The following is an 18843-nucleotide window of genomic DNA, read 5'->3' as shown; positions in this document are numbered from 1 at the left end:
CAGAGAAAATTAAATACAATACCTCTTAAAATAAAGCTGGAACTCGTGACTAAAACATACAGGGCCACACGTGACATAGGACAAAATATGTATATCAACAATTAGTTCCCACTACTGAATAGTGCGTCAGCTCGTTTTACTGATTCATTCCCTCGATTTACGAGAAATTGTGCGCACGATATAATAATTAGTTTGATTTAGTAAAAGGAGGGAACGAATTATCATATCGTGTGCGCGATTGACTTAAAACGAGGGAAGGAATGATTCTTGTGGCCACGATATATATATTTTTTTGTCCGCATGTCGTGCGGCTGGACTGAGCTGCTAAAACACCAGGAAACAAACGCGACTGAGAGGGGATTAGAGAGAGACGCTAGCAGAGGGAGACGCTAGCAGAGAGACGCTAGCAGAGGGAGACGCTAGCAGAGAGAGACGCTAGCAGAGAGACGCTAGCAGAGGGAGACGCTAGCAGAGAGACGCTAGCAGAGGGAGACGCTAGCAGAGAGACGCTAGCAGAGAGACGCTAGCAGAGAGAGAGAGACGCTAGCAGAGAGAGACGCTAGCAGAGAGAAACGCTAGCAGAGAGACGCTAGCAGAGGGAGACGCTAGCAGAGAGACGCTAGCAGAGGGAGACGCTAGCAGAGAGACGCTAGCAGAGGGAGACGCTAGCAGAGAGACGCTAGCAGAGGGAGACGCTAGCAGAGAGACGCTAGCAGAGAGACGCTAGCAGAGAGAGAGACGCTAGCAGAGAGAGACGCTAGCAGAGAGACGCTAGCAGAGAGTCCTCAGGTACGTATGGAAGCTTGTTTCTGCCACTGAATAAAAAAATAACGATAATCGGAGATTTTTTCCTCACAACTGCGCGTTTATATCTTGCAACATTTTTTCTCAGAATTGCGTTTACATTTTGCAATTTTGACTTCATCTCGCTGTGTTATCTTGCTTTCAACACAGAATCAAGGTAATTGTGACTTTTTATCTAAAAAAATTGGCTTTTATTCTCACAATTGCAAATCGAGTTTTATATCTTATGAGATAAAAAGTTGCAATTACCTTTTTTTTAACTCCATGGTGGAACAAGCTTTCACAGGCATGACATTCGTTCGCACAGTGATAAATGTAGAGCCAGCGCTCGCATGATGTGTGTATAATGCCAGAGAATGAGTGGAATCCCTGTCACATTAGGAGCTGCGCTTCGTCCTCTCGCCAGCAGGAGGCGCTGTGGCCGATCGCTAACATGCTAACACACACGCCAGCGTCTCCTCACTCCTCCTTCTCCTCCACTCCTCCTCCCCGCGAGCTCCAGTAGCGGTGGCACGCTAGCTCCATCAGCTCCACCCCCCCCGTGACCCTCTGCTGACCCAGGAAGAAGACCACCATGAGCAGGAAGTAGATGCGTACGGGAGCCGAGAGCCACAGGCCGAGGCAGGAGGCGCTGATGATGCCGGTCCAGAACACCAGCGAGCCGGCTTTGATGAGGGACACCCTGAGCTGGCTCTTACAGGGCGGCACGCGGGCCTCGGGCTCGTCGAAGCGGCGCGGATCGGCCCGGTAGAACTCGCTGAGCCGGTTCTCCTTCTCCCGCCAGCGTTCCTGACACCACAGCTGGAGGTCCAGTGAACATCTGGGCAGAACCGACACGGCATAACGGCGCACGTGGAAGTGGATCTCGCGGGGGAACAGGCCCAGGACCAGGTGCCGCTCCGTCTGAGGGATGTTCTGCGGATACGCCACCGTTATATCGTGGACTGCGTCCAGGTTATCTCCTGCCAGGGGAAATCATCGAATCAGTGTTGTGTGGAACTCATTACAAGTAACTTGAGTTACGTAATCAGATTACTTTTCCAAGTAACTAGTAAAGTAACGCATTACTTTTTCAATTTACAACAAAATATCTAAGTTGCTTTTTCAAATACGTAACACTCGTTACTTTTCCACATTTATTGACTGACAGCTCTCCTGTCCCCATGCTGAGAGAAATAAAGTGAGGTGTTGTGTGTGTGTGTGTGTGTGTGTAAACATGATGCTTATTGTAGTTCTAGACTAAACGTGAACATGCATTTACTCGTCTCACTTGCACAAAAACATTCAGTATTCCTCAAAATTAATAAAAACAGTAAAATGCAATCTCAGAATTTTACCCAAAATTCTGATAATTAACAAATGATTAATATACTTTATGTATTTAATCTCCCTTTATTAACCAATGTCTTTGCTGCTGACCTTCAATTATCTAATTCAACCATACTAATAAACAAATGACTTTAGATTAGATTTAGAAATAAGAGAGTTGAACAACTTCTCCTGTCTCCTATTGAGCTTTAATCCAGAACAGCTGAAAGGTTTGTTTGAGCCTCTACTGTACACTACTGTACTCTACCTCTACTGTACTCGACTGTACTCTACCTCTACTGTACTCTGCCTCTACTGTACTATACTGTACTCTACCTCTACTGTGCACGGCTGTACTCAACTGTACTCTACTTCTACTGTACTCTACTGTACCCTCCCTTTACTGTACTCTACTTCTACTGTACTCTACCTCTACTGTACACTACTGTACCCTCCCTTTGCTGTACTCTACCTCTACTGTACTCTGCCTCTACTGTACTCAACCTCTACTGTACTCTACTGTATTCTACCTCTACTGTACTCTACCTCTACTGCACTCTACTGTACTCTACCTCTACTGTACTCTACCTTTACTGTACTCTACTGTACTCTACTCTACCTCTACTGCACTCTACTGTACTCTACTCTACCTCTACTGCACTCTACTGTACTCTACCTCTACTGTACTCTGCTGTACTCTACTCTACCTCTACTGTACTCTGCTGTACTCTACTCTACCTTTACTGTACTCTACCTCTGCTGTACTCTACCTCTGCTGTACTCTACCTCTGCTGTACTCTGCTGTACTCTGCTGTACTCTGCTGTACTCTACTCTACCTCTACTGTAATCTACTCTACCTCTACTGTACTCTGCTGTACTCTACCTCTACTGTACTGTACTCTACCTCTACTGTACTGTACTCTACCTCTACTGTACTCTACTGTACTCTACCTCTACTGTACTCTACCTCTACTGTACTCTACCTCTACTGTACATCTACTGCACCTCTACTGTACTCTACTGTACTCTACTGTACTCTACCTCTGCTGTACTCTACCTCTACTGTACTCTGCTGTACTCTACCTCTACTGTACTGTACTCTACCTCTACTGTACTGTACTCTACCTCTACTGTACTCTACTGTACTCTACCTCTACTGTACTCTACCTCTACTGTACCTCTACTGCACCTCTACTGTACTCTACTGTACTCTATTGTACTCTACCTCTGCTGTACTCTACCTCTACTGTACTCTGCTGTACTCTACCTCTACTGTGCTCTACCTCTACTGTACCTCTACTGTACCTCTACTGTACTCTGCTGTACTCTGCTGTACTCTGCTGTACTCTGCTGTACTCTACTCTACCTCTACTGTACTCTGCTGTACTCTGCTGTACTCTGCTGTACTCTGCTGTACTCTGCTCTACCTCTACTGTAGTCTACTCTACCTCTGCTGTACTCTACCTCTACTGTACTCTGCTGTACTCTACCTCTACTGTACTCTACCTCTACTGTACTCTGCTGTACTCTACCTCTACTGTACTCTACTGTACTCTACTCTACCTCTACTGTACTCTGCTGTACTCTGCTGAACTCTGCTGTACTCTACTCTACCTCTACTGTAGTCTACTCTACCTCTGCTGTACTCTACCTCTACTGTACTCTGCTGTACTCTACCTCTACTGTACTCTACCTCTACTGTACTCTGCTGTACTCTACCTCTACTGTACTCTACTGTACTCTACTCTACCTCTACTGTACTCCGCTGTACTCTACCTCTACTGTACTCTACCTCTACTGTACTCTACCTTTACTATACTGTACTCTACCTCTACTGTACTCTACTGTACTCTACCTCTACTGTACCTCTACTGTACTCTACCTCTACTGTACTCTACATCTACTGTACTCTACCTCTACTGTACTCTGCTGTACTCTACCTCTACTGTACTCTGCTGTACTCTACCTCTACTGTACTCTGCTGTACTCTACTGTACTCTACCTCTACTGCACTCTACTGTACTCTACCTCTACTGTACTCTACTGTACTCTACCTCTACTGTACTCTACTGCACTCTACCTCTACTGCACTCTACCTCTACTGTACTCTGCTGTACTCTACCTCTACTGTACTCTACTCTACCTCTACTGCACTCTACCTCCACTGTACTCTACCTCTACTGTACTCTACTTCTACTGTACTCTGCTGTACTCTACCTCTACTGTACTCTACTGTACTCTACTCTACCTCTACTGCACTCTACTGTACTGTACCTCTACTGTACTCTACTGTAGTCTACCTCTACTGTACTCTACTGTACTCTACTCTACCTCTACTGCACTCTACCTCTACTGTACTCTACCTCTACTGCACTCTACTGTACTCTGCTGTACTCTATTCTACCTCTACTGTACTCCGCTGTACTCTACTCTACCTCTACTGTACTCTACCTCTACTCTACTCTACTGTACTCTGCTGTACTCCGCTGTACTCTACCTCTACTGTACTGTACTCTACCTCTACTGTACTGTACTCTACCTCTACTGTACTCTACTGTACTCTACCTCCACTGTACCTCCACTGTACTCTACTGTACTCTACTGTACTCTACCTCTACTGCACTCTACCTCTACTGCACTCTACCTCTACTGCACTCTACCTCTACTGTACTCCGCTGTACTCTACCTCTACTGTACTCTACCTCTGCTGTACTCTACTCTACCTCTACTGTACTCTGCTGTACTCTACTCTACCTCTACTGTGCTCTACTGTACTCTGCTGTACTCTACCTCTACTGTAATCTACTCTACCTCTACTGTACTCTGCTGTACTCTACCTCTACTGTACTCTACCTCTACTGCACTCTACCTCTACTGCACTCTACCTCTACTGTACTCTACCTCTACTGTACTCTACCTCTACTGTACTCCGCTGTACTCTACCTCTACTGTACTCTACCTCTGCTGTACTCTACTCTACCTCTACTGTACTCTGCTGTACTCTACTCTACCTCTACTGTGCTCTACTGTACTCTGCTGTACTCTACCTCTACTGTAATCTACTCTACCTCTACTGTACTCTGCTGTACTCTACCTCTACTGTACTCTGCTGTACTCTACCTCTACTGTACTCTGCTGTACTCTACCTCTACTGTACTCTGCTGTACTCTACCTCTACTGCACTCTACCTCTACTGTACTCTACCTCTACTGTACTCTACCTCTACTGTGCTCTACCTCTACTGTGCTCTACCTCTACTGTACTCTACCTCTACTGTACTCTACCTCTACTGTACTCTACCTCTACTGTACTCTACCTCTACTGTACTCTACCTCTACTGTACTCTGCTGTACTCTACCTCTACTGTGCTCTACCTCTACTCTACCTCTACTGTACTCTACCTCTACTGTACTCTACCTCTACTGTACTCTACTGTACTCTACCTCTACTGTACTCTACCTCTACTGTACTCTACTGTACTCTGCTGTACTCTACCTCTACTGTGCTCTACCTCTACTGTACTCTGCTGTACTCTACCTCTACTGTGCTCTACCTCTACTGTGCTCTACCTCTACTGTGCTCTACCTCTACTGTGCTCTACCTCTACTGTACTCTACTGTACTCTACCTCTACTGTACTCTACTGTACTCTACTCTACCTCTACTGCACTCTACCTCTACTGTACTCTACCTCTACTGCACTCTACTGTACTCTGCTGTACTCTATTCTACCTCTACTGTACTCCGCTGTACTCTACTCTACCTCTACTGTACTCTACCTCTACTCTACTCTACTGTACTCTACCTCTACTGTACTCTACTGTACTCTGCCGTACTCCGCTGTACTCTACCTCTACTGTACTGTACTCTACCTCTACTGTACTGTACTCTACCTCTACTGTACTCTACCTCCACTGTACCTCCACTGTACTCTACTGTACTCTACTGTACTCTACCTCTACTGCACTCTACCTCTACTGCACTCTACCTCTACTGCACTCTACCTCTACTGTACTCCGCTGTACTCTACCTCTACTGTACTCTACCTCTGCTGTACTCTACTCTACCTCTACTGTACTCTGCTGTACTCTACTCTACCTCTACTGTGCTCTACTGTACTCTGCTGTACTCTACCTCTACTGTAATCTACTCTACCTCTACTGTACTCTGCTGTACTCTACCTCTACTGCACTCTACCTCTACTGCACTCTACCTCTACTGTACTCTACCTCTACTGTACTCCGCTGTACTCTACCTCTACTGTACTCTACCTCTGCTGTACTCTACTCTACCTCTACTGTACTCTGCTGTACTCTACTCTACCTCTACTGTGCTCTACTGTACTCTGCTGTACTCTACCTCTACTGTAATCTACTCTACCTCTACTGTACTCTGCTGTACTCTACCTCTACTGTACTCTGCTGTACTCTACCTCTACTGTACTCTGCTGTACTCTACCTCTACTGCACTCTACCTCTACTGTACTCTACCTCTACTGTACTCTACCTCTACTGTACTCTACCTCTACTGTACTCTACCTCTACTGTACTCCGCTGTACTCTACCTCTACTGTACTCTACTGTACTCTACCTCTACTGTACTCTGCTGTACTCTACCTCTACTGTACTCCGCTGTACTCTACCTCTACTGTACTCTACCTCTACTGTACTCCGCTGTACTCTACCTCTACTGTACTCTACCTCTACTGTACTCTACCTCTACTGTACTCCGCTGTACTCTACCTCTACTGTACTCTACCTCTACCTCTACTGTACTCTACCTCTACTGTACTCTACCTCTACTGTACTCTGCTGTACTCTACTCTACCTCTACTGTACTCTACCTCTACTGTACTCTACCTCTACTGCACTCTACCTCTACTGCACTCCACTGTACTCTACCTCTACTGTACTCTACCTCTACTGTACTCTACCTCTACTGTACTCTGCTGTACTCTACTCTACCTCTACTGTACTCTACCTCTACTGTACTCTACCTCTACTGCACTCTACCTCTACTGTACTCTACCTCTACTGTACTCTACCTCTACTGTACTCTGCTGTACTCTGCTCTACCTCTACTGTACTCTACCTCTACTGTACTCTACCTCTACTGCACTCTACCTCTACTGTACTCTACCTCTACTGCACTCTACCTCTACTGTACTCTACCTCTACTGTACTCCGCTGTACTCTACCTCTACTGTACTCTACCTCTACTGTACTCCGCTGTACTCTACCTCTACTGTACTCTACCTCTACCTCTACTGTACTCTACCTCTACTGTACTCTACCTCTACTGTACTCTACCTCTACTGTACTCTACTCTACCTCTACTGTACTCTACTCTACCTCTACTGTACTCTACCTCTACTGCACTCTACCTCTACTGTACTCTGCTGTACTCTACTCTACCTCTACTGCACTCTACCTCTACTGCACTCTACCTCTACTGTACTCTACTCTACCTCTACTGTACTCTACTCTACCTCTACTGTACTCTACTCTACCTCTACTGCACTCTACCTCTACTGCACTCTACCTCTACTGTACTCTACTCTACCTCTACTGTACTCTACCTCTACTGTACTCTACCTCTACTGTACTCTGCTGTACTCTACCTCTACTGTGCTCTACCTCTACTGTACTCTACCTCTACTGTACTCTACCTCTACTGTACTCTACCTCTACTGTACTCTACCTCTACTGTACTCCGCTGTACTCTACCTCTACTGTACTCTACCTCTACTGTACTCTGCTGTACTCTACCTCTACTGTACTCTACTGTACTCTGCTGTACTCTACCTCTACTGTACTCTACTGCACTCTACCTCTACTGTACTCTACCTCTACTGTACTCTGCTGTACTCTACCTCTACTGTACTCTACTGTACTCTACCTCTACTGTACTCTACTGTACTCTACCTCTACTGTACTCCGCTGTACTCTACCTCTACTGTACTCCGCTGTACTCTACCTCTACTGTACTCTGCTGTACTCTACCTCTACTGTACTCTACTGTACTCTGCTGTACTCTACCTCTACTGTACTCCGCTGTACTCTACCTCTACTGTACTCTACCTCTACTGTACTCTATCTCTGCTGTACTCTACCTCTACTGTACTCTACTGTACTCTGCTGTACTCTACCTCTACTGTACTCTGCTGTACTCTACCTCTACTGTACTCTACCTCTGCTGTACTCTACCTCTACTGTACTCTACTGTACTCTACCTCTACTGTACTCTGCTGTACTCTACCTCTACTGTACTCTACTGTACTCTACCTCTACTGCACTCTACCTCTACTGTACTCTGCTGTACTCTACCTCTACTGTACTCTGCTGTACTCTACCTCTACTGTACTCTACTGTACTCTGCTGTACTCTACCTCTACTGTACTCTGCTGTACTCTACCTCCACTGTACTCTACCTCCGCTGTACTCTACCTCTGCTGTACTCTACCTCTACTGTACTCTACTGTACTCTACCTCTACTGTACTCTGCTGTACTCTACCTCTACTGTACTCTACTGTACTCTACCTCTACTGCACTCTACCTCTACTGTACTCTGCTGTACTCTACCTCTACTGTACTCTGCTGTACTCTACCTCTACTGTACTCTACTGTACTCTGCTGTACTCTACCTCTACTGTACTCTGCTGTACTCTACCTCTACTGTACTCTGCTGTACTCTACCTCTACTGTACTCTACTGTACTCTGCTGTACTCTGCTGTACTCTGCTGTACTCTACCTCTACTGTACTCTACTGTACTCTACCTCTACTGTACTCTGCTGTACTCTATTGTGTTCAGTCTGTGTGTAAAAAGAGCATTAGCAATTAAAGAAAAAACCCTCCTCTCTTCCGCTCTGTTTACTTCCTGTCTCTGTGAAGCTCCTCCTCCTGAAAAGCACACTGTGCTCTGATTGGTCGGCTGGAGCAGTGTGTTGTGATTGGTCGAGCACTTTGAGTGTGTTTGGGAAATGCCCCGCCCCTTACCATAACCACCAGTTTAACACACTACTAACTAACTCAACCAGGCCCCGCCCCTTTATTCTGCATATGAATTATTATAATGAGAAATACTGTGACGTGTTCGTTCCCGGAAGAAACTCAAGATACAGTGGAGGCGTTTCAGGAGTTCAGGAACACGACTCTGATATAGAGAAGAAGTGCAACATTACACACTAAACACTGATGAACCTGGGAAAAGCATCATAGATTGTCTTTAATATATCAAGAGGCAATAATATAGTTTGAATGTGTGTTGTGTGTTGAAAGGATAGTACAGGACGTGTGTGAGACGTCCTGTTGGGTCAGATGTCAGCTGCTGACCGGTTGAGTCTGGATCAGTAATGATGGACACTGACCCACACTGTGATGAAAACAGCAAATCTATGTTTGATCAAAACTAACGTTTCTACAGAATTCAGTTTTTGCAGCAAGGAAGCCCCTAGAAATATATTTAGAACATGTGTGTATATATGATGACCTCTGACCTTTCCGCAGCGTGTCAACGATGAAGGTGAAGCCGGTGGTGCGAGGATGAAGAACGTACTCGTACTTCGGAAGACCGTTTTTCTCAGCAAACTCGTCACTCCTGGCGCGAGTGTTTTCTGCACGCAACAATGAAGAGCCGAAGCTGAATCCGGGATCACAGACTTCAGTAATCACATGATCTGAGTCACATGATCTGAGTCACATGATCTGAGTCACATATAGAGTTAAACATCCTCTCTGCGACTCCTCATCATTCCTGCACAAGTCTAGAAGCCTTACAGCGGTTTCATCTCCGCACAAATGCTCTTCTGACTCAGTAGTTTTGTCTTGTTTCCAAATATCTACAAATTCATAAATCAAGATGCATTTACTACAGTAGTAAAATGCCATGAGATAATATGTCTTGTTTTCCGGGGGAATTAATAAAAATTAAGTGAGTTGATGCTTAAAAAAAGCAAAATTATCTGTTTCAGATAAAGGCTGTTCTTTTGAACTTTCTATTCTTCAAAGAAAATCGTACACAACTGTTTTCAACATGATAATAATCATAAATGTTTCTTGAGCATCAGATCATCATATTAGAGTGATTTGTGAAGGGTCATGTGACACTGAAGACTGGAGTAATGATGCTGAACATTCAGCTTTGATCACAGGAATAAATTACACTTTACTGTATATTCACATAGAAAGTCAGTTTTACTGTATTTTTGATCAAATAAATGAACAGAAGAGACTTTAAAAACACTAAAAACATTAAACTTTTAAATGGTGTGTGTATATCTCACCGGTGAGGTCAGTGCTGCGGTGTGTGTGTGTGTGTCTCACCGGTGAGGTCAGTGCTGTGGTGTGTGTGTGTGTGTGTGTGTGTGTGTGTGTGTGTGTCTCACCGGTGAGGTCAGTGCTGTGGTGTGTGTGTGTGTGTGTGTGTGTGTGTGTGTGTGTGTGTCTCACCGGTGAGGTCAGTGCTGTGGTGTGTGTGTGTGTGTGTGTGTGTGTCTCACCGGTGAGGTCAGTGCTGTGGTGTGTGTGTGTGTGTGTGTGTGTGTCTCACCGGTGAGGTCAGTGCTGTGGTGTGTGTGTGTGTGTGTGTGTGTGTGTCTCACCGGTGAGGTCAGTGCTGTGGTGTGTGTGTGTGTGTGTGTGTGTCTCACCGGTGAGGTCAGTGCTGTGGTGTGTGTGTGTGTGTGTGTGTGTGTGTGTGTGTGTGTGTGTGTGTGTGTGTGTGTGTCTCACCGGTGAGGTCGGTGCCCTCGGGGAACAGCAGGAGCTGCAGCGGCTCCTTGATGTGGCAGAAATACTGCAGCATGTTGGACATGTGTGTGCGATCTTCCTCCCAGCGGCGGTGGATGAAGATGAAGGAGGCCACCTGCATCGCCCAGCCTGCACACACACACACACACACACACACACACACACACTCTATAGCAGCCTGGACCATAAACTGTAAAAAATCTGTGATGTCACCCGTAGTGTTTCTGAAGAGCGTTTCTGAAGGCCAAAGTGGGCGGAGCCAGCCGTCGCCATCTTGTTTGCGCGTTACTCCCGGATAAACGAAAATGTGCAGCGAGGATTAGCTGAGGTGATGTGACGCTAACGCTAGCAGACAAACGGCTAGTAGTGACATCAGCGACAATCCACCTGTCACTCAAGTGGCCACGCCCTTAATTATGCAGAACTTTAAGGCTTAATATAATTTAAACGGATGAGTTATAAAAATATTCACCCCCTCACAGTCGTCTTGAAGAGCAACGTTAGCTATATAGACCAAAACCACTTTTTGCACCAGACTGTAAACAAGTTTATTTCTGCTGTAAAGGTCTATGGGATTGACTCTCTTCTGTCTCTAGTGGCCAGTGGATGAACTGCGGTTTAATCACTTCAGTGTTGATTCAAGAGAGAGATCGGAGAGTTGCCGCTTGCTCAAACTCATCTCTGATCACCAAAATTACATATTTAAACGTTTTTCCTTGAAAAAACACTCAGTCTTCATGCCTTAAAATATCCTGACTGTAACCCGGCACCCTCGCCTCATTTACGCTCCTCGGTGCGTCCCAATTCACACACTATCCGTCCTAAATGGTATTCGAAAATAGAATTAGTACGTCCCAAATCGTAGTATGTTGAAATGAGTTTTCCAAAGATACCCGTGAAGTGCAGATCCGTAAACACGCTAACGGCTAATATTACCCACAACCCATTGCGCTGTGGGCGAGAGGATTTGATTAGAACTACAAACACGAGTAAAACGTGTTAAACTACAGACATGGAGAACGACGAGTCCGGCGGTTATGCAGAGAGGGTCAGATAAAGGGTTAGGGTGATCCATTATCAGTATCTAACCTGACGAAAAGATATTTATTCAATATTGTCCACATTATTGTAAACTTCTGTAAAGATACGTTTAGCCATTAGCGTTTAAATGCATCATTATATTCAAACTGCAAACACACGAGGAGAGTCTCGCAGACGGACCCGCGACTGCAGATCTACAGTCCACAACATTCCTCTAGGAAATCAAATTCGACTGAATGGAGGATTTTAACTGTGAAAGATGATTGACAGCTCAGTTTGGAGCTCGCGTACTCTTTTGCTACACACTCAAAAGTTTGTACTTTTCTTCACAGAAAGAGTTTAAGACTCACCGAACCCGGGCACGGCCTTGAGCGCCGCCTTGAGGCAGATCTTCTCCAGGCGCAGGAAGCTGAAGCGCAGGAGACAACACCACAGGAACATCCAGTCCAGACGCGTGCGGTGGTTCATGATGATCACGCTGCGCTCGCCGGGAACGAACCCGTCACCCGTGATGACCACCTTCACCCCGAACACCAGCTCCAGCAGCGCCTGCACACACACACACACACGCGCACACACACACACACACACACACACACACAGGTTTATAACCCTGACCCCTGGACTGTTGGCAATCGGATGCGGTGATTCCCATGATGCAGTGCAGTGCCGTACCACGGGGAGCGTGAGCCATGTGGCCACGATGCGATCCGTGATCCAGCGGTACCAGGCCGGCGACACCAGCATGAGCGGCAGAACCGGACCCAGCATGAACACACTCCCGAAGAAACTGCCCAGGAACAGCGTGAGGAGGAAACACAGGCCTCTGACGGACACCGGCGTCATCCCGGCTCCTGCCAACACAACACAACCATTAACACAACACACACACTCCTGCCAACACAACACAACCATTAACACAACACAACACAACACAACACAACCATTAACACAACACACACACTCCTGCCAACACAACACAACCATTAACACAACACAACACAACACAACACAACACAACCATTAACACAACACACACACTCCTGCCAACACAACACAACCATTAACACAACACACACACTCCTGCCAACACAACACAACACAACCATTAACACAACACAACACAACACAACACAACCATTAACACAACACACACACTCCTGCCAACACAACACAACCATTAACACAACACAACACAACACAACACAACACAACCATTAACACAACACACACACTCCTGCCAACACAACACAACCATTAACACAACACAACACAACACAACACAACACAACCATTAACACAACACAACACAACACAACACAACCATTAACACAACACAACCATTAACACAACACAACAATTAACACAACACAACCATTAACATAACCATTAACACAACACACACACTCCTGCCAACACAACACAGCCATTAACACAACACACACACTCCTGCCAACACAACACAACCATTAACACAACACACACACACTCCTGCCAACACAACACAACCATTAACACAACACCACAATCGCTCAGACGCCATTCCGCTCATAGACAGTGCTCCAGCGTATCAACAATGCGGACTATGATTGACAGCTCGCTCACGAGCGAGGGCGGGTCTGTGTTGAAACGCTGCTGTCAATCAACAATTGTGGGAGGGGCTTGATTTGAGATGGGGGAAAATATATAAGAAGATAATAAAAAACACTGGATGGATTTTTATAATTTTATGATGGTTGTGTCCAGGCACTGCCAACACACACTTCAGTACAGCCAACTCGTAAAAGTGCCTGTCCCATTATACGACCCCTTTAAGGCAGGTTTGGGGGTGCACGATATATCGGTATCGGCCGGCATTTGCTCATTTTTAATGTTACCATTATCGGCTCAAAATGAAGATCTGGCTGATAAATCATGGCTGATTAATATTTCCTTCAGCTGAGACGCTTCAGATGTTCAACATGACGGTTTTGAATTGATTGAAATATGATGGAAAGGAAAACACAGTTCAGTCATATAGCCTACATAGAATCACAATCAGAACATCATAAATGTGTGTTTGGGTCGTGGCTCTTAATGGTGAGGCTTTTGTTTCTGTAATCAGGCTCTCAAACATTACATACAAATTTGGATTCAGATTTATCGGCCAATATATCGGTTATCGGCTTTCAAATGTAAAGAATTATCCGTATCGGCCAAAATGTTAATATCGGTGCGTCCCTAGGCACGGTTATAAAAGCTTAACCTTAAATATCTAAGGCCTAATCCCGGGTTAATCTAAACCCTGTCTGTGGAACCAGAGCTCAGTGTTTGCTGGGAATATTGTAATAATACGAACGATCCTCCAGATTTAGATCTAACTATCTATTCTGTGTCGCAGGAATATGAAATATCTCATGAGTGTTCAATGTAATGAAGAGACTGACATCAGTCGGTCTGTGCGGAGCAGTTCTCAAAGAGGGTTAATGAAGATATGATCCATCGGCCAAAGCATCAGGAATGCAGTTCTACGGCACTAGCATCAATGCTAGCCGGACAACAAGCTTGGGATTTAAAGACATTAGAGAAGATTAGCAGGCTAAAGACTCCATGAGATCAGTGCTGTGTGTCTGATCTGGTCAGGTCTGTGTCTTCGCTCACAGATCTACTATATGACACTTCTCAAGGATCGTACAGTAGCGGACACTGCCAAGTGAACTTTCATACGTGTTATTAATTGTGAATTGCCAATTGCGAAACATTTGAAGAGACTCTGAACCATTAGAAGGGAACAGATGTGTCTCTAACTCTACAGATTCAATCATGAATGTTGAGAAATCAAACCCTCAACAAATCTTCCTATATGAGACGCTTTTAACCAAGAAATAAATCATGAATATTTCAGCAGGATGAAAAAGTGCAGAATCATATTTACAGGCATCAGTTACAGCAACAAATCAGCAAATAATCAAATAAGTCATTTAATTATTACTTGTATTGTATTGTGAAATATGATTGAAGTGTACCGAATGTCCTGACTAGCATTTATGGTCAAATAATAAATACTGTAGTGTCATTTCTATTTAAACTTGTAAACATATTTGTAATTAGACAGTTGTAATGAAGCAATTTAATAGAGTTTAAATATATTAATTTTAATGAGATATTAAATAACACAACAGTTAATCATCACTTCAGTTCAGTTATATAGCCTAGTCTACATAGAATTATAATGAGAACATTATAAATGTGTGTTTGGGACGTGGCTTTTAACGGTGAGACTTTTGTTTTTGTAATCAGGCTCTCAAATATTATATAAAAATGTAAAAAAGCAATTTAGTATATCAAATATTATTAAATATATTAAAATACTATTAATTTGATATTATTACAAAGTGCACTTTTAACAAGTGTACTTTCGTGTGTTAAGAAACAAGTGTAGTCGATTTAAGTGCACTTAAGTGGCCTTTAATGTCGCTGATATTATATTCTTTATATTACAGAGGCCGAGAAGAGAATGATACTGTACAACATCATAAACTACAGTCTGGATCATCAATGCTGAATCAGATCGAGCACAGAGTCATGAACAGCTTATATATATGGATATATTATATGATATATGGATGAATCCATACAGCCTGATTGACAGACACACACGTGACACAGCAGTTTGCGTTTCAATGAAAACCCATCATATTAAACAGCAGACCAAGACTTATGAAGGCTTATGAAGGGTTATGAAGGGTTATGAAGCTCACACTTGTTGATGAATGGATCATATAGCAGTGACCATCATCTGTCACACGATCATTAGAGCAGCAAAACAACTACATCCGCGTCCAATACTCGTGTGTGTGTGTGTGTGTGTGTGTGTGTGTGTGTCATTTATTTACTCACTTCAGCGCTTAACGTTTGCAGGAAGAGTAACTGTGCTGGTAAATATCAGCCGTGAAGACATTCAATCCCCTTCAGTAAAGCACAGCACGCACAGTTCTTCAGTTCAGTTCAGATCAAACACAGTAAACACAGTAAACACAGTAAACGCGATGTTTACAGTGACATCCGTGATTTTGCACGACCTCTGAACTTCCGCCTCTGACGAGTGACGACACGCTGCTCATCTGACCAATCACAGACTAGCTCCGCCCACTCGCGCACTCGCCGAACACACAGCTCGAGTCCGTTCTAGCAGTGAACTCTCACTCCTTTAAGTTTTCATGTAAATCTGTATGCTTTATAATCCTTACCAAGTTCTATGACGTTAGAATGGCGCTATAATAGAATATATATTCCAGTTTTTCTCTTTGGTCGGACATCAGGGGACACCGGAGCTGAACCCTCTTGATGAGAGGGGGCAATTATTGGGGAATCCTTATTAAGTGGAGTGGTGACTGAGGCGGAGGCGGGCACTGACGCGCCAGATGCACCAGCTTTTTATTTCTATTTCACTTTTGTTTTTGTTTTTGAAAATTAATTTGCATTTCTGTTGTAATCTTCGTTTGATTTTGTTTGTTTTACACTGCATATCGATTAAACGGGTGTTCGGCTGTTAATTGCAATACTTGCTTTGTGAAGTCTTCATGTTATTTATGAGAGGCAGTATTGCCATTTCGTACACAACGGTCTACAGTTTCACACACTTTCACGTGTTTCTTCCTTCTGCCGACGGTGTCGACATTTCTCATTTCACCCGTTTTTGTGCGTACGCCTGGGTGAGAGCTTGCGTGAAGGACCGCACATTTTCCCGTCAAGTTTGCTTTTTATAAATACCAAATATTGCATAGAGAGCGGCGTACGCCTTTAATGTTTTTTTACGTTTATAAATGAGGCCCGTGATCTCTGAGCATCAGATTTGAATTTCCTATTGATTTACGCAAATTGCATGTGTTTTGACACGTGTCCAAAAGAGAAAGTAAGATTGTCTATAATTTGCACAATGACTAAATACAATGATGAGTTGATTCTCTTTTTACAACTTTTACAACACATTTTTTCATCATGTGAGACATCACATACAAAATATTTCATAAATATTTATGACATGGAATGTTTGTTATGTTCGCTAAATTGACAAATGGCGGCCACTGTATTGAAATGAACACCTTCTTTCTAATCATCAACCTGTCGAGTTTGGAAATGAGTAAAAAGAGTAGAAACATGACATTTGTAACAAATATTTCCATGGTGAAAAAAAACATCTAAACATTTTGACCAGTGTTTCACACGATGACAAAAACACCTTTTATTTTGGTGTCATTGGCCAATTTATTGACACAATAACTATAATGCCCTTTTCACAAGATGTAAAATAAGTCTCTGATGTCCCCAGAGTGTGTGTGTGAAGTTTTAGCTCTAAATTCCCCACAGATATTATTATACAGCATGTTAAAGTTGTCACTTTTTGAGGGTGAGCAAAAAACACATCGGTTTGTGTGTGTCCCTTTAAATGCAAATGAGCTGCTGCTCCCAGCACAGGGGGCGGAGCTACAACAGCTTGTTCTTAGCAGCTTCACACTGAAAATTTAAAAAACTTTTAGACTTTTATGTTCAAACCGGAGTTAGTCAGTGATGGAGAGACTCAAGAAGAAGAGGCCACATGTAGAAGCAACTGGACATTTCTGAACGGTTTGTTGATGAATTTATGAAGTTTATGTGTATCTTCTAGTCATTGATTAGCATATTCTGTCTTGATAATCTATAAATCGTGTTCAGGGGGCGGGGTTTATGTAAATTCTAGGGTTGGTGATGTCACTAACCCGGGAGGAATGTGGTGTAGTCTCTACCAGCCGTTTGTTGTAGTTCTTAAACAGTGATTTCTGTAAAAGCAAATCTCTCCCTTTGCTCTGAACTTTGAGCGTCGGAACTTCAACATTACACACTAACTAAAGTTAGAAAAGTCAAATCATAATCAACCACCCCTTTAAATGTTTTGGGAGAATGTGTGTGTGTGAAGAGAGAGAGAGAGAGAGAGAGAGAGAGAGAGAGAGAGAGAGAGAGAGAGAGAGAGAGAGGAAATTTATGTCCATTTATGAAATTTATGTCCATTTATGTAATGGCCAATGCTTTGGCAATACTGTACAAGTCATGCCAATAAAGCTCATTAGAATTAGAATTTGAATTTGAGAGAGAGAGAGAGAGAGAGAGAGAGTGAGTGTGTGTGTGTGTGAGAGAGTGTGTGAGTGTGTGTGTGTGTGTGTGAGAGAGAGAGAGAGAGGGAGAGAGAGAGAGTGGCCCTCATTTATCAAAAGTGCTTACACCAAATTTCCAGCGTACACCTGGCGTACACCCAAAACCACGGTGACTTTGAGATTTATCAATATGGACGTTGGCGTACGGCACGCTCAAATCCTACGCCAGCTCAGGAGGTGGTGTACGCACGTTTTGAGTGCGGGAATGCGCAGAAAAACAATTCCTAACACCACAAAACGCACTGACAAACTAAAAGATATAATATATTATGACCCACTGTAAAAAAACAACAACATAGTAATTATAAACTTCAGTGTTTATTTTTGTGCAACATGGACTTCAATGTTTAATTTGTGTGAATTTACCAAAGCATTTGAATTGTAGACATATGTATTCCTTAAGTTGCGCGCCTGTGCGCTTTACCTGACGTTTCAAGCCTTGTTTATACTTTCGCCTGGCTCCGCAGCGCGAGTCTCCGCAGACTGCGCGCGCACCTCCCCAAACGGACGAGGCGTTTATACTCGACCCCGTTGTACTATTCTTTGAAACGATGGTTAGGCCAGGGTTAGGCCCGGCAGGTGTGCACGGACTGGGTTTAGTAATGAAAGGCTTTCAATGACCAAAAAATAATTCAGACTGACAAAATAATAAAAATGCCATTCTTCTTATTTTAAATAATAATACAAATAATAACGAAATTATTCTTCTAAATAACAATAAGCGTCATTAATAATAAAAATCTAGAAATCAATTTTGTTTCTTTCCACTT

At 43.8% G+C, this 18843-nt stretch overlaps 1 protein-coding gene across 2 annotated transcripts in view; it reads right to left on the bottom strand.

The window, feature by feature from the left end:
- Positions 1–16008, bottom strand: part of lclat1 (lysocardiolipin acyltransferase 1) — a 22988-nt gene extending 6980 nt beyond the window's left edge. The window contains exons 1-6 of one of the 2 annotated variants that reach the window (XR_014029115.1): positions 15783–15982; positions 12579–12757; positions 12254–12452; positions 10845–10991; positions 9611–9727; positions 1054–1766 (exon numbers count right to left, since the gene is read on the bottom strand). Coding sequence is in view for 1 of the 2 variants with exons in the window: in XM_081351691.1 (XP_081207817.1) it covers positions 1264–1766; positions 9611–9727; positions 10845–10991; positions 12254–12452; positions 12579–12749 (1137 nt within the window). In the remaining variant the exon portion in view is untranslated. Of the gene's footprint in view, positions 1767–9610; positions 9728–10844; positions 10992–12253; positions 12453–12578; positions 12758–15782 lie in introns of both variants that reach the window. The other variant, XM_081351691.1, reaches the window with a different exon arrangement.
- Between the last annotated feature and the right edge of the window lie 2835 nt (positions 16009–18843).

Source organism: Scardinius erythrophthalmus (genome assembly GCF_964197995.2).
Source record: "Scardinius erythrophthalmus genome assembly, chromosome: 21".
Classification (NCBI taxonomy): Eukaryota; Metazoa; Chordata; class Actinopteri; order Cypriniformes; family Leuciscidae; genus Scardinius; species Scardinius erythrophthalmus.
The sequence above is the reverse complement of the archived record's forward strand: the minus strand, read 5'-3'. Positions and strand labels throughout refer to the sequence as shown.